The sequence below is a fragment of the Bactrocera dorsalis genome, chromosome 4 (genome assembly GCF_023373825.1).
Source record: "Bactrocera dorsalis isolate Fly_Bdor chromosome 4, ASM2337382v1, whole genome shotgun sequence".
Lineage (NCBI taxonomy): Eukaryota > Metazoa > Arthropoda > Insecta > Diptera > Tephritidae > Bactrocera > Bactrocera dorsalis.
Window position 1 is genome coordinate 16,842,694 of NC_064306.1, and position 20,544 is coordinate 16,863,237.

The 20,544-nt window shown below is 33.7% G+C and overlaps 2 protein-coding genes across 5 annotated transcripts; both read right to left on the reverse strand.

The window, feature by feature from the left end:
* Positions 1-6,883: 6,883 nt before the first annotated feature.
* Positions 6,884-20,125, reverse strand: LOC105233170 (uncharacterized). Of its 3 annotated transcripts, none has more exons than XM_049454731.1 (3): positions 19,817-20,125; positions 12,943-13,110; positions 6,884-7,619 (listed from the first exon to the last, which is right to left on the reverse strand). In XM_049454731.1, the coding sequence occupies exons 2-3, from the start codon at positions 13,088-13,090 to the stop codon at positions 7,060-7,062; spliced, it is 708 nt and encodes a 235-aa protein (XP_049310688.1). In that variant the 5' UTR covers positions 13,091-13,110; positions 19,817-20,125; the 3' UTR covers positions 6,884-7,059. The 3 variants fall into 3 exon arrangements, with proteins under 3 accessions (XP_049310688.1, XP_049310686.1, XP_049310687.1); XM_049454729.1 differs by lacking the exon at positions 19,817-20,125 and adding an exon at positions 13,187-16,312; XM_049454730.1 differs by lacking the exon at positions 19,817-20,125 and adding an exon at positions 13,183-16,312.
* Positions 16,461-19,821, reverse strand: LOC105233169 (uncharacterized). Of its 2 annotated transcripts, none has more exons than XM_011215149.4 (2): positions 19,639-19,821; positions 16,461-17,109 (listed from the first exon to the last, which is right to left on the reverse strand). In XM_011215149.4, the coding sequence occupies exons 1-2, from the start codon at positions 19,790-19,792 to the stop codon at positions 16,466-16,468; spliced, it is 798 nt and encodes a 265-aa protein (XP_011213451.2). In that variant the 5' UTR covers positions 19,793-19,821; the 3' UTR covers positions 16,461-16,465. The 2 variants fall into 2 exon arrangements, with proteins under 2 accessions (XP_011213451.2, XP_011213452.2); XM_011215150.4 differs by lacking the exon at positions 19,639-19,821 and adding an exon at positions 19,316-19,567.
* Positions 20,126-20,544: the final 419 nt, after the last annotated feature.

A 20,544-nucleotide genomic window follows, 5' to 3' on the forward strand; every position in this document is an offset into this window, starting at 1 on the left:
TGGAATCCCTTTGTCGTCTCAAAATACTTGCCTTTCATAGTCCTTCTCAGGCAAGGAAACAAAAACACATGTTCAAATTTTCTTGACACACTTTCACTCGCCGCAAGTTCTGGTCGTCAGTGAGCACTTTTCGGACCAACACACAATACAGATTTTAATAAATTTAACAACTGGACAATTAAATGCATAATAAGTCGACGGTTTGAGTTCAAAACTTTGCGCATATGAGTCACATTGTCGGGTTGTCAGCACGGTTTTCATCAGCGACCTCTTCCCAGTCTTCCAAAAAGTCCTGGTGCCACCGAAACACATAATTCTTGTTAAAGCAACATCTGGGTAAGCCTGCTTGATCATATCAAACGTTTCTGTCGCAGATTTACCGAGTTTCACACAGAATTTAATCGCGTACCTCTTCTCTAACGAACGCTTCATTTTTGGCTTGCACCACTCACAGAAACACGTCATGCGAATATGTTTGTCCAGACTCTCCATGTGCTCGGAGACAACAGCCGCTTGTTCGTTAGCTAGGAATGCCCTCTACCGAATCCAGTCGGGGCCCGCATGCTTGGAAGTACAGTCACGGCGGAAGAAAATCAGACCTATTATATATGGGGTATTCCATACCCCTTTAGATTTTGCTGAAACTTATCCATCCTTTTCTACCCTTTGAAAAACATTTTTGAGAATTTTTTCAAAATTTTTTGTCCAACTTCAAAAAAGTAACGAATTTTTCAAAAAAATGGCTTTTTTATTTTCAAATAGCCATAACTTTGTAGAAATTTACTATTGGGGAAAAATTTTTAAAATTTAAATTTTTGTTTTTGAATGAACTTTTCGAAAAAATACACGTAAAAAATTTAACACGATCAATTATATAAAATAATCGGTTTTTTCGTAATTTTTTGGAAGTTCGCCATTTTTTTTCTTCAAAAAAAACTTCAATTAATTTGACAACTATCCCTACTAATCCCGGAGTGGGCCGATTTTTTTTATATTTTTTTTTATTTATTTAAAAAAATTTGTCAAATTTTCAAAAATGAAAAAAATTTTTTTCCGTAAACTTTATCTAATTATTATTTATCTTTTCTATCATATAAAAAATATATGTTATGGTTATGTTTTAGACAGTATGAAAAAACCGTATTCATAAATCGATACACACTAGCGCAGTGCTTCCCAAACTTAGTTTTGCCATGACCCGGTAATTTTCACACTGTCCTTTCGTGACCCACTTAATAATATTAAACTCAAGACGGTTACATGAGATTAAATAATACACGTTTAATAATAGTAAGAAAAAGGTTTTATTAATATTAAATTATAATATTTTGGTATCTTTGGTACACACTTTTTAGTGCTGTTGCTTATTTTTAATTATAGAGTTCAAGTTTGCTGAAATTGTTGAAAGTTTTATTCTGAGATCGGGTTCCACTTCCAGTCTGTTTCGATATTTATTTTTAAGGTAAACTAGTGTTGAAAATCCAGCTTCACATTTGTAAGTGGTCACAAAAGGCATTAAAACAAGAAAAAACGTTAACTTCGGTTGCACCGAAGCTAAATACCCTTCACAGGTGCATTTCTGATAGTAACTATCTGTTCAGTTTGTATGGCAGCTATACGCTATAGTAATTCGATCTGAACAATTTCTTCGGTAATTAAGTACATAGTTGCCTTAGAAAATAATCTATAACAAATTTCGTGAATATATCTGGTCAAATGCGAAAGTTTTCCATACAAGAACTTGATTCCGATCGTTCAGTTTGTATGACAGCTATATGCTATAGTTAACCGATCTGAACAATTTCTTCGGCGATTACATAGTTGTCTTAGAAAATAATCTATACCAAATTTCGTGAATATATCTGGTCAAATGCGAAAGTTTTCCATACAAGAACTTGATTCCGATCGTTCAGTTTATACGGCAGCTATATGTTATAGTGGTCCGATATCAGCCGTTCCGACAAATGAACAGCTTCTTGAAGAGAAAATGACGTTTGCAAAATTTCAAAAGGATATCTTAAAAACTGAGGGACTAGTTCGTATATATACAGACAGACAGACGGACGGACATGGCTAAATCGACTCAGCTCAACATACTGATCATTTATATACATATACTTTATAGGGTCTCCGACGATTCCTTCTGGGTGTTACAAACATCGTGACAAACTTAATATACCCTGTACAGGGTATAAAAATCATTGATTGATGAGCTAGTATTGTTTATTCTTGACGACAAGATAACCAAAAATCAATCAATGGTCTTGTGTCAAATGTATCCTTGAGTGCTGTATCAGTTGACAGTTCAATCAACCAATCGACATCTGAATCTGGCAAATTTGTTTCGGAATCAAACTTGAATGTAAATGGGGTTCTTATCCAAGCTTTGTTGCCATCGATTGGAGGATCATATTCTTGAAGATTCCTCTCCAGCTCTAATAAATGTTCTTTAAATTGAGTTAAGATGACTTGTGGCAATGCAGTAATGTTGTACTCTTTTTGTATTTCACATAAATTACTAAATGCTTTCAAGTTCCCTGTCTCCGCGCGCTGTAACCACACTATAAGCTTTTTTCTTGCAGCTTCCACTTTGTCTTGCACTTTAAATATTGTTACATTGTTACCTTGCAATGCCATGTTTGGATTATTTAAAAATTAAAAAATATATTTAAATTATTTTTTACCTAATTTTCCATGATTTTGTAAAAAAAAATTAAAATTTTTACAATTTTTCTGAAAAAATGGTTCATATGATACAAGATCACGCATATGTGACTCAGAGAATGCTTTTTTATATTCTCTGTGTGACTTTGTATATTTTTCTTCAAAGCATTTCTCTTTATTTATTCTCGAATGAATTCAGTCGTTTTATGTACATATATTTCTGCCATTGCACGTGCTCAATTCTGCCAAATAGCAGCGAGAATGGTGAATTCCTTACTAAAAATCTATCAGCTCTTAATAATGTGTCCTTGTGACAAAAAATGGGTAAAATTAGAAAGTACTTCCCCTAACCCCATACCTTGATTCTAGTTGACTTTATACCATATATTTATATCAGGAGGTAACGACGCACCATCTGGCATCGGTAAAGAACTGCCCTGTGCGTGGCTCAGTAACCTACCAGACTTACCTAACCCAAGTGAATATATAATATCAGATATATTATATTGTAGTTTAATGGAGGATGGAATCATGTGCAGAAGTTCACACAAGTGAGGAAAGTTCTCTGATTGCCATTCACTTGGGAGTGACCAGAAACGATTATTTTACACATTTCTCAAGCAGCTCACCAATTCCGGTCTGTGACCAACTATTTCCTGTGTAGCCAAAAACATCCGTTTGCAGGCGAGCTAAAGTGAGAAGGCGAAACATCCCTGAACAGTAAAAAATAAGGTTATATCGAGGGAATTGTGTGAAAGAAAACTGATCAGATATTTACCATGCGGCAGATCTGGGAAAATACACACAACACCTCTTCTTTTGACAGCACGAAAGAACTTTCCTTTATGCCGCGTTGTCTGAATTTGATATCCCTGCAAAAATTATACGGCTGTGTAAACTGACGTTGAGCAACACCAAAAGCCCCGTCAGGACGTTGATAATATCTCGAATCGACGTTTCCAGTTTTCAAGAGAAAAGTTCTGCGAAAGATGTGTGGTCCTTTGTCATCCGAATGGACGAAAACACTCCAGCTCTGAAAGTATTTGAGGCAGTACCCGCCGGGGAAGCGCAGAAGAAAGCCTCTACTCTGTTGAAAAGACCTAGTGGAGAAGGACCTGGCTTCGCTTGGAATCTCCAATTGGCGCCAACTTGCGAAAAAAAACGACTGGCGCGCTGTTGTTAACTCACCTATAACCGCGTAAGCGGTTTCTGCACCAGAAAAGAAGAAGTTTAAGGAGCTTGACCAGTGTGACGCTTTCAAAAAATCTTCTATAAATGTATACATATGTATGTCGTCACCTGAAATGCAAAATAACGTAACATTTTCGGAAATTTAAAGTGGCATGAATGAAACACGAAATAAAATGGAACATGAGTGAAACAAAATTTTAATATTGGTTAAAGCTGGTTTATATCTGAACGCAGAACCTGAAAATGTTGAAGATATGTAATATTATGTGTGTAATTTGAAGTAGTGAAGTGTAATCAAAAAGACACTCAATTTCGGATTTTTTGATGATACGTTATTTTGCATTTCAGGTGACGATGTATAACTGAAACTTTAAACGACACTTTTCAAAATTGCTGACATCATAACTAAATTGACCAAAATCAAATCAAATTGAAGCTGAGTATTGTTGAATATATTTACTAGAGATGAGCGATATTGTGATTTTTCGATATCTGTGATTTCAGTGATTGCTATTTTTAAATCACTGTGATTTTATATTGCTATTGCAATCGCAACTAAATCGGCGTTCAAACGTCGTTGTTGTTGTTGTAGCGGCAGAGTCTGCCAATTTGACACTGTTTGGCCGAATAAAAGTCCGGGTCTGTTCCACTTACGTAGACCCGACTGTCGTGGGAACGACGGAAACATTTTGTCGTTATTGGCGGCAAATTCTCTTTTGGCTCCTGTAACTCGAGTCAAGTTTTTCCGCCTTTCTTTTCACTACATTTTCGCAAATGTTGGAGCGGTTCGGCTACCTGACACTTAGAGCATATTGCATAGTTCATTTGTATGTTGGTATGATGGTTTCAAACATTTCTTAGAAGGAATTACCATTAGTGTGGTTGATAATTTGTTTGTTTAAAATACCCGCTTTTAATATTTTCAAGACCATATAATTAACGCGAGTTTCCTAATCTTTGGGAAAATATTAAAAATTATGTTATTCCATCATTTTTTCTGAAATTAATTAGTTACAATTCTTGTTTTCATCACAAAAAGCTTTCAAATTTGGTTTTAACAATAAGTAAAATTAAAAATTTTATTAAAACAAATTAAAATATTCCATTTTGATTATATTTCATCTACCACTTCAAACATCACACTTCACTTCTTTTCCTTGATACATTTTCTGCCATTATTAAAAATTATAAGAACGTTACACTCAAAATTTTAAACCGCTGTGACGAAAGTTGTTACTTTTATGCTATTTGCTATTGTGATCGTAATTCACAGGTTCGAACTGCTATCGTAAATCACAGGTTCGAACTGCGATCACAGTTTCGAACTGCGATCGCAATTCACAGGTTCGAACTGCGATTCACAAGCGAACTGCTATTTATAAAAAGTGATCGCAGTTGCGATTTGCGTTTTTTCAATCACAGTGAAAAAATCACCGGTAGTGAAATATCGCTCATCACTAGTTCGAACGACGATTCGAACGAACGGATACGTTTATGTACTCGTTCACGTGTGTCATCATGCCAGATTACGATAGAAGCGTTACGATCACGTATGTCATAATACGAAATAGACTTTTACGATACGTTAACGGATGTAACGATTCGACCCCTGAGTTTGAAGGTTGATTTTATTTACCTTAATGATATTCAATATAATGAAATACTAAGTAGACAACAGCAGTTTCTTGATTTTGACAGTTGTACCTATTATAATAGTATGGTTTGGTGGTAGTGTATGATAATATGCACAATTTTCTGTGATAGGTGGACGATATTCTCGCCTAAAGTATAAATATTATTCTATATTACATATACATATGTATGTACATATACACATGTATGTACATTAGGGTGATTCAAAAAAAAATTTTTTTTGATTGGTACTCGGAAAAATGGGTTCCTAGACACCTCTAAGAAAGCCTCTCCAAATATGAGTTTTTAATTGTAACGGGAAGGTCCTCCGCCTAACGGTTTTCTATTTTTTCTTATTATCAGATAGAAAAATTTATATCTCGCTTCCAACTACTTGAAAAAATATTTTGTTAATTAGGTTTTGTAGGAAATTGAATGCTCTAAAATATGGTCTCTTATGATTTTTTCGTAAACCCAACCGTTTAAAAGATATTAACGGTTGAAATTTGACTATTTTTGGAAAAATTCTTTATTTCTTATTAATTTTATAACTCAATGAAAAAAAATTATTATGAATGATGAAACTCATAGTTTTGTAGGAAATTTACTGCTCTATAAAAATGGTCTACTGTAATTTTTCGATAAAGTTAAGCGTTTACGAGATATTCATCGTCAAAAATCAGTGCATATTAGGGTGGATCAAAAAAAATAAATTTTTTTTTTCGTTTGGTACTCTGAAAAATAGGTTCCTAAGCACCTCTAAGTTAGCCTCTCCAAAAACCTATTCGTAATAATTTTTTTTCATTGAGTTATAAAATTAATAAGAAATAAAAAATTTTACCAAAAATAATCAAACTTTAACTGTTAATATCTTTTAAACGGTTGGGTTTACGAAAAAATCATAGAGACCATATTTTAGAGCATTCAATTTCCTACAAAACCTAATTAACAAGATATTTTTTCAAGTAGTTGGAAGCGAGATATAAATTTTTCTATCTGATAATAAGAAAAAATAGAAAACCGTTAGGCGGAGGACCTTCCCGTTACAATTAAAAACTCATATTTGGAGAGGCTTTCTTAGAGGTGTCTAGGAACCCATTTTTCCGAGTACCAATCGAAAAAAACAAAAAAAAATTTTTTGAATCACCCTAATGAACATATATGTATATTACAATGACATTATGACTTTCCAATGTAAGTAAAAGTAATTAAAGCAATATTCAAAGCTTGTGGTGGTTGTAGAAGAAATATGTATATTATAATATTGATCTCAAATTAATGCATAAAGTGAAATAGTGATGAAGAAATTTGAAAGTTCTTCTTTGATCATACTGAAGCTTTAGTAATGTTCAAACCTTACTTTTAGAATGCCATATTTACAAATATTCAAAAAACGTTCAAAAAATATTCCAAAACATCTGGAATCAAGTTTATCTTTTCTATGCTTTTTGACATCAATATTCTAACAGTATATTTGTATTGATATTACTAAATTGGGTGAGCGTATAACAGTGAGTAAAATAATTCTATACATTTAAATTCAATATTATAAATGTTATAACAATTATTAATTTATTCGTTATTAATAATATTATTTATGATCGCGGTAACTTTGATTTTAAATTTACGCATTTGTGCGTTACTCATTCCTTCAAGATCTGGCAGTAAGCTTAATATAAATAGGCGTTTATAGTCTTCATCGTCTGTGGCCTCCTGATCTTGTTGATGTGATGAAACTTCGCTGATTTTGAATTGTTGAGCAGAAAAGTCGAATTCATTAATTCGGTGCTTCCCGTCCGAAGCACGTATTCGCTTATCGTGACATGAATATTGCGGCATATCAGCAAGATACACTGAATTAATATCCTCTTGGTCTAATGTCTTTGAATTTTCATAACTGCTATTTGAATCCTTATTTTCTTTTAGATTTTTGGGGGTAACACGACTTTCGCTTTCCTCCAATAATATTTTGTTACAACATTCAGGATCCCACGATTTTCGTAAATATGGACGTAAAAACTGCATGTGTTCATGTAGGTAATATGGCTTAATTAGTTCTCCCATATGCATTTTTTTCAGCCTTCTCACGAAAATGGAGCGAAAAACTTTCCATTTGTCCTTAACTACATCCGCTGAAAAACAACGAAACAATGCTACTTATGAAGATTAGTAATTCCAGTAAGACCACTTCGGTACAGTTTTACTAAAGTGAGATATTTATATGGTGGAATCTAATTAAATCTAAGCTGAAAAGAGTTTAATTTTTTACAATAGTCATTGTATGGTGTTTCCAATCTCCTGCCATGACTGCTAATTAGACAGGCACTTGTTAGCACTTCTACTGTTCCTATGTCATTCCATTTTTGCGACCCATATTCCGTTCATGTCAGTTTTGCTACTTGTGCAAGTTAGGGATTAACTCCACCAAAACTGAGCTACATCTATAACATATTTGTCGATTAAATCGTGAAATTTAGCCATGAAATAGGAGATATACTAAGAAATCAAAGCATTATTTATACCCGTAATCCTGTGTCCCTCCCAAGACTCAATAGGAGTGGACCACGCGTTGACATATGTAAATCGATAGCTGCGGTTTAAGAAACTAAGATAAAACGTCACTCAGATCTTCTAAGTCGTGTAGGTTGCAACGAAATACATGGAGATCGCAATCAACTTAGTCATGTCTAATCGAGCGCAGGGACACTATCCATGAATGTCAGGGCTTAGTTAGCCGGAATCTAATCCGTTGGGTACTTAGCGACTTTAACGCATTCGCATTCCCTCCTGTCAATAGGATGGAACACATGGACGATTCGACATTCGACAGAATTATGGATACCTGTATTACCATCGTTGGTTGTGATCTGATAATTAGCATAATATGGCGATCTATGCTTATCTTCGCAACAGATTCTCTTCCCATAATTATCTCGATCGGGAAACCTCTCGACTTTATTTCTGTTAGCAACCGCACATTTGTTAACTTACAAAGCTAACGTAATCGGTGGCCGTTGATCTTACGTCGTGCCGATTACTGTGATCCCCGCATAAGTGATCGATTCCCTATCGAAGGGCCTTATTAACTTGGTATCCCGTTTCAGCGCTGCGCTCAAGACAATTGTTGTTCTCTATTAAACTACTTGTATATACTTATATATCTGTTATGCTTTTTGTGGACAACTATTCAGAGTTTGGTGTCAGATGGTATTTTATGCCGAGTTTGTAATAGTGCTGGACATTCATAGAGAAAGTGGAAAACTGTTTCCCTATTCCTTTCTAGCTTGCAACTGCAGCTAGGGCCAGTGCTTCCGTTATATTAACTGAGAGTCTGTATATACTATTTTTAGACATGCATAGTAGATCTTTGGTTCTATTCCTGTATTATTTGAGCCAAATTTGCTTGGTTATATTGCATATTGTTATTGAGTTCCATCTGCTCTGAACTGTGTATTTGTTCAAAATGCATTTAAAGCTCAGTTGCCTAACCTTCTAACTCCTATATTCTTATTACAAAACTTGACATAGAATCAATAATTGTGCTTATTTCGAAGTGGTTAAAAGCTCCTACAATGTCAAGAAAGGAAGCCATTGCGTACTTTTTGTTATGTACATAGTTGCTTTCCAATAATATTTATCACTTCGTGTAAGACTTTCTTTTAATGGACCCTATTGATCTTATGTGTAAATCCGTTAGCCTTTCTAGAATTTTCAGCATGAATGGGGTGAAGCTTTAGGGGCACACCTAGTGTGACAGCGTAAAAAAAAGGCATTTTTTGGGATAAAAAAAAACAAATCTAGTCAATCAACGGTTTTAAAATTTTGAGGGTATATTTACACATGTTTTAAGAGTACACAAAAAATTGTGAAGGAAATTTTTTGAATGAATTATTTTTGAAATGACAAGCGATATCCGGCGACGCCGAAAAAAAGTTCCTCCACTTCTGCCATGATTGCAACATGTTGATAAAACCTAAATAAAAAATCTAGTCAAATTAAAACATATTGTCTGTACGATGACTGTACGGGCTAATAAAAAAATCAAAAATTGACAATATGGCGGCGTTTAAAAAAAAATAGTCGAATTTTACCTAAAATTTTGGTCGTTTTTGGCCTGCCAAAATTCGATTTTTTGATCAGATTAAAAAGCGATAGGTCATTGTACGGAGAACTATAAATAGAACACGTAAAAAAAATCCGATAGTCATGGGATCATTTGTTTTTGAGTAATCACTGCAGCAAATTCGAAAAATGCTGTTTCGAGAAAAACGCGTTTAAAGTTCCAATGCAACTATCTAACTGCCGAATGACTACTCTTTTAAATGGCTGTAACTCAAAAACTGTTTCAGATATCGATTTGAAATTTTAGTATGTTATTTTTAAAGGTATGTATAACCTATCGAAATATGAAAAAAATTGATTTTTTGAAAATTTCACACTAGGTGTGCCCCTTAAGGGTTTTAAATCTTTTGCGTTTTAATTTGTCCTTTTCTCGATTTCTGGACTGTAAGATCCAATATAATTGAGGGCATGTGTTCGAAAATAAAAAGCTATCCTTCTCGCTACTTCTCTGCAAGGAGCGTAACACTCCCCCACACCACAGTCGATGGAGTTTCTCCTACTTATTCAAAATCGACCGCGACATTCCATTAGAATACCGCTACGATAAACAGCAACGACTCTTTATAAGTAGCAACTATGCAATGCCAAATGCAAAAACACGGAGTGACAAAAGTGGCAACATAGCTGCTGTCGATTTACAATATTTGTCAATTCTAAACTATTTTTCTGTGGCTCGCAAAATTCTGCGTCGATATGTATGCAAGCTCATACAAAAACATAGATATTTACGCTAGCTTGTTGGCGACGCTGTTCGAGCAGCAAGGGAAGCGGTAACAATCGGCGATCGATCCGAATGGGGCCGTCGCCCCGGGCGCAACGTCTTGGGAGCGGCAAAACGATTTTCGCTGTTTTTTACAAAATTTATTATAAAAGATAAAGAGTTGTACACTCGTAATGTAATAATCTGAATAACAATGAAAATATTAATTTTTCCTCGAAGTCTTTGAATTTGTCTTATATCTTTTGGCGTATATCTTTCTTAAAAATAGTGATAGAACTTAAAGATGCACTTTTCTAGCTTTGATAACTGCAAAATCACATATCATATCATTGTAATTTAAAGTTGAAGCAGTTTCACATTCTATTGAGAGAATCGCAAGATTGGACAGTCTACTCTGACTCATGGTCGATCTCAAGTAAGATTTGATCAATTTAACAGCGGGATTCTGTAACCAGTCTCTAGTCTCTATTTGAGTCATTTTGAGGCAAAATCTCAATTTGTGACTAGTTACTATTCACTAAACAGTCTCTGGCGTTATAGCCCTGACAGACGACAGCGCTAATATGCATTAGCGGGCTTAATTTACATTTATTTGCGCATTTGACTCATGTTAATGGAAGTTTGTAATGAACAAGAATTCCGTGCATTTGGCTGAATTTACTAAATTTGAGTAGGCAACACTGCTCAAAACTGGCCTATTTTTGCTATTTATTGACAGATGTCGCACTTTTGCTATCCATTTTTCCAATATTCTTAACTTTTTTGCACACTTTTTCGGCATTACAATCAATTATTGCTATTAATTTCACTCTATTATCTTTTAACGTAAATAATAATAAACGAATTTTTTCCTTAAATTTATATTGAGTTTCCAAAATTACCAAAATTTCATTTAATAATTTATCTTATTCATTTTTATTTCGCTTTTTTTTTAATAAAGAAACAAATTTCACTATCAGCTGTCTAAATGCACAAGCCTGCCGTCTGTCACCATCAAATTTCAATTCGCATTAGCGTTGCTTAAGGCGCATTAATTTTGCTCGTCTGTCAGGGCTATTATAGCGGGATTCTGTAACCAGTCTCTAGTCTCTATTTGAGACATTTTGAGGCAAAGTCTCAATTTGAGACTAGTTACTATTCACTAAACAGTCTCTAGCGTTAGTCTCAAAATATTGAGACCTGGTAGTTAGCAGGTTACAAAACTAAAAAGAGCTCTTGTCTGCCATTTTGAATATACTGAATAGAGATCATCATAGATATTAATCGATTGTCGTTTCTTTATATTTTGTAAGCAACTCAAACACGAAAAGATGAAAAATAAATCAATTTTACATAAATTTCGTAAATATTATGAAAGAAAGTCAATATATGTATATTTTTATTTTTTATTGATAATTATGTTTTTTGACTATGTTATAGAAAGTTTAATATTTGTTATTGACATATTTATTTTCATTCAAGTGTAAAAATATTTCTGAATAATGAAATGTAATAGATTTTGTGACTGTCACTTACAGAATAGCAATATCGTCTCAAGTCTCAAAAATTGTCTCTAACTTACCGTGCGATTCTGTAACGTGAGACAGTCTCAAGTCTCTAAATTTGAGATTTTAAGTTAGAGACAATTGGCTTTTGACGATTTTGCTATTCTGTAAATGGTACTCACAAAATCTATTACATTTGATTATTCAGAGATGTTTTTAGACTTGAACGAAAATAAATATGTCGATAACAAGTATAAAATTTTCTATAACATAGTTAAAAAAAATAATTACCAATAAAAATAGAAATATATGTTGACTTTGTTTCATAATATTTACGAAATTTATGTAAAATTTATTTATTTTTAAACTTCATGTTTTAGTTGCTTACAAAATATAAAAAAACGATAATCGATTAATATCAATGATGATCTCTATTCAGTATATTCAAAATGGCAAACAAGAGTTCTTTTTAGCTTTGTGACCTGCTAACTATCAGGTCTCAAATTTGAGAGACTGTTTAGTGAATAATAACAAATTGAGACTTTACCTCAAAATTTCTCAAATAGAGACTGCTGAGACTTGCATTTTTATATATGTATTATACATAAGTTTGTATGTATGTATATGGTATTTTCAAACGCATTGTATTCTTATCTTTATACAAAAAATATGTACATATGTATGTACATATATGCCGCTAAAAATATGTTATGCAAGACATACACGCACCAATTAGTTGGTTGAATGAGTCGGGCTAGAAATTGCCCTTATCGCTACATACGACACAACTTTTAACACAATTTTGAGGCCAACTTCATTTTGAATATTCACTTCGTTGCTTAAACATGAGTTCGGAAGTTGTTGCTTTACTTATGTATGTATATACGACGCGCTCTCTTCGACAGCCGAAATAAAATAGCGAAATCGTTTGAAATCACACGACCAACCCAAACACGATCCAACTAACACAACCAACTTGACAAAATACAATATCAAAAAATTTTGATGTTCATCCAATCAGTTGGTACAACTCATTCAATTGCCCCATATACGTAACAATCAGTTGTACAATTCGATGAAATTGGTACAATAATTGGTGCGTGTATGCCTTGTATTATATTTACTCACGTGTACTGGAAAGCTCCTCTGCTACCTCTACCCATGCCGCTTCTGTGCAATTTCTGTTAGAATACTCTTTGAGCGTATTGTTGTACAAACATGGATACTTTTCTACAGTCTCCACCAATCGCATATTAATTTTTTTGTTTACATCCATTGTCGAAATTCAGTTCAAAACTAAAAGTAAAATTTGTAAAACACACACGACAATAACAAGCTTGGGACGAATGGAAACGTCGGCAAACATACATACTTGCTTACTCTCATGTGCTGAACACATAGAGCGCGACAGACTGCAAGCAACATCTGTCAAATATTAAAATACCCACGTTCTTATGGACACAGTTATTTAGACATCTGCACGACTGCAGGCTCTCCGTTGTCGCTCTCGCTAACTTGAAAGTATTTTTAAATTTGCGGACGACAGTAGAGAGGAGTGATGCCACTAATATGAAAATGTAGAATTATTCAAAGCTCTAACAAATTGATAATAATAAAACAAATAAATTTAACTATTTACCTATGTTTTGCATAAAAAATTTCACTTTGAACAAAATATTAAAATTTCATTGAAGTGAAATGTATTAGTATGGCAACAACGAAATTGTGTACATACAAAATGAACAGCTGTGTTGTTTTGTGTACATGCCGCTGTCTTACAATTGTTGATGTAGTGGGCTTCACGACACTATTTACAGTTCACTGTCGGGCAGTCATGTCGTGTCGATCTCTATGTGTTCAGCGGATCAAGTCCTGTTGTCGTCCAAGAGAAGTATGCTTAATATGCTTACTGTTGAACAAAACAATAGTGATAAAATACAAGATTACCCCAACTGCCATCTGTGACGTAATTCCTTGGAGTTGAGAAGAAGAAGCATAGAATATCATGTAAAATGTAAATTGTGATTGCGACGGATTTCGTAACGTGTTATTTTCGGTAACAGTTCGCTGCTACGAAATTCGACATTCCTTTTCAAATCCAAATTTGGAAGTTCCTTTCATGGTTGGCATAGCGCTGTTTTCAAAGGTATATTATATTTGGAAATGTTATTAATTAATTTTCGTTTCTCAAAAATAACCATCACATATTCAGAAAATTGGCTTTTCAAACTATAAAAATTTCCGTGACAAAATTATTATTCTCAGAAACTTTTTTCAATTTTTATTGAAAAAATTCCAATTTTCAAATCACTACCTTTAATCATCTAATTGAGATAATCAAACTTTGTCGCAAAAATTTTTAAATTTGAAAAGGCAACTTTCTGAATATGTGATGGTTATTTTTGAGAAATGAAAATTAATTGGTGAAATTTTAGTTTGAATGAAAAAAACGAGAATCCCTATGTTAAATGAACGGGATCCTAAAAAAAAGCGACGCCTTAGAGTTAAGCTACAGCGCCTGGTTTAAGGGAGGATTTTTATTTTGCCAATCACTAAGATTTAAGGGGGTAGAGTTGAAAATAAATTCAAAATTTTTTTTTGAAGCACCCTAATGTACGTAATGAATACGTTTTCATATTCGTGCGCTCACCCTGAAGTGCTGAACACATAGAGAGCGACACGACATGGCAGCACGACAGTGAACTGTAAATGGCGTCGTGAATCCTTCTACATGAACATTTGTAAGAAGGCAGCAACATGTAGGCAAAACAACACAGCTCTCCATTTTGCATGTACACAATTTCGTTGTAGCCATACTAATACCTTTCACTACAATGAAATTTTAATATTTTGTTCAAAGTGAAATATTTTTTATGCAAAAAATAAGTAAATTTATTTGTTTTAAATTATCAATTGTTATTATAAATGATATAATAACGCTACTTTAGGCTTTTATTTGTAAAATAACGTCTGGTTTGTTAGAGCTTTGAATAATTTTACATTTTACATATTAGTGGCATCACTCCTCTCTCGGCAAATATAAACATATTTTGAAGTTAGCGACAGCGACAACTGACGGTCTGTAGCTGTGTAGCTGTCTAAATTACTGTGTCCTTAAGAACGTGTGTACTTTAATATTTAACAGAAGTCGCTTGCAGTCTGTCGCGCTTTATGTGTTCAGCACTTGAAGGTCAATGAAAACATGAATTTTTAGACCTTTTTTAATTGAACACGAGATACATGCGGTAGCACGTCCACTATAACGTTTCGTGTGCTGTGACACAGGAATCTGCATCTCTCTTCGAACATTTAAAATTCATCAAATAAAATTAGATCACACCATGAATCAATTACTTGAAAAAAGATGCAGAAATTACTGGAATAATCTACAGATGTGCGTAAGAAAAATGATGGCCATTTCAACTGTTGAAAAGGTTCAGATGTGATAACAAAGTTAGACGAGTGATAATAAAATATAGCCAACATATTCTACCAAAACCAGAAGCAGTTTTTTAGGTAGAAGTAGATTAAGAACTATGGGATAAATGACTTGTGGATTGTTGAAGGAATACTTCTTGAAAAATATTTCATTGACGGAAAACGTCAAAATAGGGCTAAACAACTCATTCTTAGATGCTCAACCATTTTTGATAATGACGATTTTAATGATGCAAGAACTATTCGCTAGGCTCCTTGAAGCGTTCCTTAAGAAAAACTTGAATTCGTAAACCAGACCATAACCGATACCATCAGCGAGTCCATGGAGTTCACCTGCGGTACTTGCGAAGAAGAAAGACAATTATCCAGTACCGATGAAGCTTTGGAATCGGTACAAAACGGTTCTCAACACTTGATATGAAAAGTGGTTAATGGCAAGTGGAGATAAATGAAGAAGACAAAGAAAATACGGCTTTTAGCATTGGGGATGATCTGTGACAATTGTCCGTAATGGCTTTTGGATTATCAAACCAGGTATTAAAACCACGACGACATCAACGAGTTGGGTAAAAGTTTCGATAAACATCTTAGGAACTTGGAAGAAGCATTTCAAAAGATAGCTAGCCCCGGTCTAATGTTTGGGAAGTGTTCCCTTTTCAAAAAGAAAGTAAGCTGCTTAGGACACGGAGGGCATTTGCACAGTTATGAAAAGATAGAAATAGTAAAAGAATGACATATTCCTAAAAATGTACATGAATTAAACGAATAATGAAATAAGTAGCAATTTTCTAGTCTATGAGACGACAAGGGGAGACGAAGGGCCGTGCTGCTATTGCTTGGGAGTCCCGCGTTGCGTCGTGTTCGTAACTGTTCGCTTTACGAAATTCGACATTCCTTTTATAGTTTTAAAGCGTTCGGTATTAAAAGAATACTTACCATCTGTTAAAAAATTTTAATGTTATTAAAAAAAAATGTTTTAGAAAAAGGTGCATAAATATTAAGTTATAAAAATATTTTTGTTCACCACGTACACGAAGCGTACAAGAATTTGGAAATGCGATATGAAAGAAAATCCATAAAATTGTCTTGTCAAGTTGTGAAAACAATGAGCGACAACTCACGAAAATGTGTAACGTGACAATGTGTTAAAATAATGGAAACGTCGCAATAACTTCACAACTTTTCAAAATTTACTAATTGGTAATTAATTAAATTAGGTATTGTTTTCATTTAATATTTCATCAATTAATTGCAGAACTCTGAACTTAAATTGGCGCATTTGTGAGTTGGTCATTTCGTTAAGATCTGGCAATAAGCTTAATACAAATTGTCTTTTCGGACTTTCTCTAGACATGGTTTGGTCGCGTTGTTCACTATATGTCACGGGTGTGGAAGCAGCATGCAATAATGTAGAATTCGTCATTTTATTGTTAACCATAATATTCTCCCTGAGTTCACTTTGCCGAGATTTAGACACGACATCATTATCGAATTCTGGTCCACCTTCGTCCTCTGAGCTCACTGCTACCTTAATTTTTTTCCGAGCATATTTTTCATTTGGTTGATTATTTTCGAGATAAATTGGGTCATGACTGTCCACTCTCTGGTCTTCAATGATTTCAATATCTTCAGTACTATGCTCCGATCCAGTCCCATATTCCGCATCTGGCTCTACATCTATTTGTCTAACTGTTCTCTTTAATGCTCCAGGTTCATATGATTTCTTCAAATATGGTATTACATATTTCATGTGATCGTATAAGTAATACTGTTGTACGAATTCGCCCATTTGCATTTGCTTTAGTTTTCTCACTAAAATACTCCTGAAATTTTGCCATTTTTTCTGCGCGACTTTTGCTAAAACAAAGAGAAAAATTCAAATAATTTATTTATGATATGTACATATGTATAAGTGAATATCTTTTTTGTAATGCAAACAACTTAACGCTTTACTATTTACTATCCTAATTAACAACTTCTTACTTAATACGAATATCACTGACTTGATAATTCTGGCAATTTAACGTCGTTTCTATTTTATTCTCGTATCTGAGTTTGTCACATCATGTATGTTCTTCATTAGGACTTTAATAAAAATGATAAATGCTTATTTATAATTAAGCTATTAAAAGTTACTTTAAAAAGGTAGGAATGTCTTAAGTAGAAACAATTGCACTTTCCGTGTAAGGTTAAATCAAATACTTGATTATCATATCATATGCACATGGCGCTTGAATGGTCATATCTTTAATATATATTGCAAGAGTCCATGCCTAAGAACATAGGGCAATTCAGAATCTTGTGCATCCGAGTGTGCTAAATTATGCAATTGCAAATATTTACCATCAACAATGAACGGTTTTTTTGTGGTTTCTGTGTAACACTTGCAAAGATCATTCACAGCTGATCAGTGAAGAAAAACATTGTTGGTAAACAAAATTTTCGCAAAAATTGGAAAATACGCCGAAAAAAAAGTTTTAGGGAAAATTTGACTGACGCTTTATGTGATGAAGCTGCTGAAGAAATTATGGATATTGACATTTCACTTTTACTTCTGGAGCTTCTCGCAAGAAATCCAGTAAACTCTGGATTTCTTTTTCGATCCACTTTTAATCGGTTTTTCGTGTTTTAGCCCTATTTTATTCAAACCGGGTTGCTCCATTTCTTCTCTTTGTTTAGAATGTTTTTATTTTTGACAGCAGCTGATAATTTGAAAACCAGTGTTGCAAATAATACAATGGCGTTTTAGTGTTGCTTATTTCAAGACTGTAGCAGGTACATCGCTATACATTTTGTTAGTGTAAAAGCAAAAAATTATCCTCGCTAATTTGCAATTGCAAATATGCAAGAACATTTTAATATTATTGCGTACAAAAGTGTAATTCTCTCTAAAGTAGTACTAAGCGAAAGTACTGTTACAAAAGTAGTATTAAGTTGTATTTGTATTGCTATATGCATCCCTTATTATAGCTGTAGGCATATGGAATAGCATTTGTCTTGTTGTAGACATCTGGCGCCGCGGCTGTCTGCTTGTCGAAACAATAGACATCTGGCGCCGCAGCTGTCTGCTTGTCTGTTTGGGCGGTTGCTGAGTCTGGCGCCGTGGCCGTCTGCTTGTCTGAACAATAGCTACATTTGGCGCCGTATAGCATTATGTTCTTGTAATTTCCAGACGCAATATTCTAGAAGGACACGTCGGCATCAGCGAGGAGTGCGTGGCTATATAAGCCGTGGCAGCGCCAACGTAATCAATCAGTGCTAAGAGTAAACTGCTATAGTGTAGACGAGTTGTAAAATAAAGAGTTGTTGAATTAAATTAAACAGTTATTGGTTTTATTTGACAATCCAGAGATACGAACCTAGCAAAGTAAACTAGTAAGCAGTAAAATCGTAACAGTACTTTAGTCAGCCCGGGTATTGGCTTGTCTAAGGATATTCTTTTAAAACGCGACCGAAGGTCTCCAACGCAGAAAGCAGTTCTAAGCGAAGGTACATCACTCACGCAGTACTTTGAACGCAATTCTAAGTTATTATATAACATTCTAATTAACCTTTTCTAATATTGTGACTTGATTTTATTATAATATCAAATTATAATATATAAAAATGTTATATTAAAACCATATACATTTTATAATTTTACTTATCTGTGTTTATTAAATATAAATCACAAATTATTCATAGTTTTGGAAAAAGTACTCATTTACAGCTTGAAAAATGTTGGAACATTAATTTTTATAGTTAATGAAAAAAAAGAGATAGTACAAATAATGAAAAATAATAAAAAGATGTAGCTACGCTCGTTTTCCTCGTAATTGTAAACAATCTAAACTTTGCAACGATGAGTATGCTAAGTGATTTTTAAATTAATAAATTTAGCTAAAAGAAAACAAATTAAAAATGAAATGTGAACTTATATAAATGTTTAAAGTGTATTTTTCAACATAAAGTGAAATTTTGAAAAAAAAAAATTTCTAAAACATTGTGAAGTATCTGTTATTTATAAAAATTTTTAAAAGCGAATATTTAAAAAATATATATGTTTTAGCAACAATATTCTTACATATTCCTCCTCTGCAGACGCCCCCTATCAGCACACACCCCATTTATACCGAAATATGTATGTATAAACCTCTTCCCATATACATAGTACTTATACATTTTTTATGGTGTCTAAAAATTATAGATTCCAAACATTGTCATGACAAGTCGTACTGCGTAAAGTAAGTAAGTCTTTTCAGTTGTGCAAATGCTTGTTTCTGTCAAACACACTTCAGGGTGATGAAACGAAACTGTCATAATATTTATGTACATATATCATTGTTGGACTATCACCATCTTTACAACTTAAGAAGTTGAATAACATATACATACACATGTACTTACGATCACAATCTAACTCTTCTGCCACATCTATCCAAGCTCTTTCTCTGCAATCTCTTCTTGTATATTCTTTTAAATCAGTGTTGTACAAAAGAGGATATTTTTTCACACATTTTACTAATCTAATATTAAATTTGTTATCTTGTAGCCCATCCATATTGATAACCAAAATAAAACATACACTTTCCAAAATAGAGCACGAATACTATATTCAACTGAACACAGCAATGACTAAGAGACTACACGACAAACTGCATTCGACTATTCCAACAATCGTACAACCCTCAGTCGGACACAAACGTAGCGAGACATGCGTCATTATGTTCCGATTGTATGTTCTCTGGCATAGAAATACGGCTATGTACTCTGAAGTTTTACACTTGCAGTTACAGAAGTTTCCTAATGGAATTTGTAGAACATTAAAGTATTTTCATGTGAAAACTGTCAAAATTTTACAAATGCACGCACTTAATTATTTTGTTGCCATTCTGTAAGAATTCGTTTTGTGACATCTATCGTACAACATACGTAAATCGTATTTGTTTTTGTGTTTCAGAGTCACTCTGTCAACTGTTATCTAATTATTCATGCTTTCAACAAAAAACAATTGCTCGACACGTCACCCTATTCTGAGAAAATTTCACAACTGGTTTGTGAGAAAAAAGCACAAAACGCTCACCACATGAGTTGAAAAGCACTTTGCTGAAGAAACGGAACACCAAGAAAAGTAAGTAATTTCGCAAAAATATCAAATTGGGTGCATATACATATGTTTATTAATTTAATAACGGGATTCTGTAACCAGTCTCTAGTCTCTATTTGAGACATTTTGAGACAAAGTCTCAATTTGAGACTAGTTACTATTCACTAAACAGTCTCTAGTGTTATATTAGTCTCAAAATGTTGAGA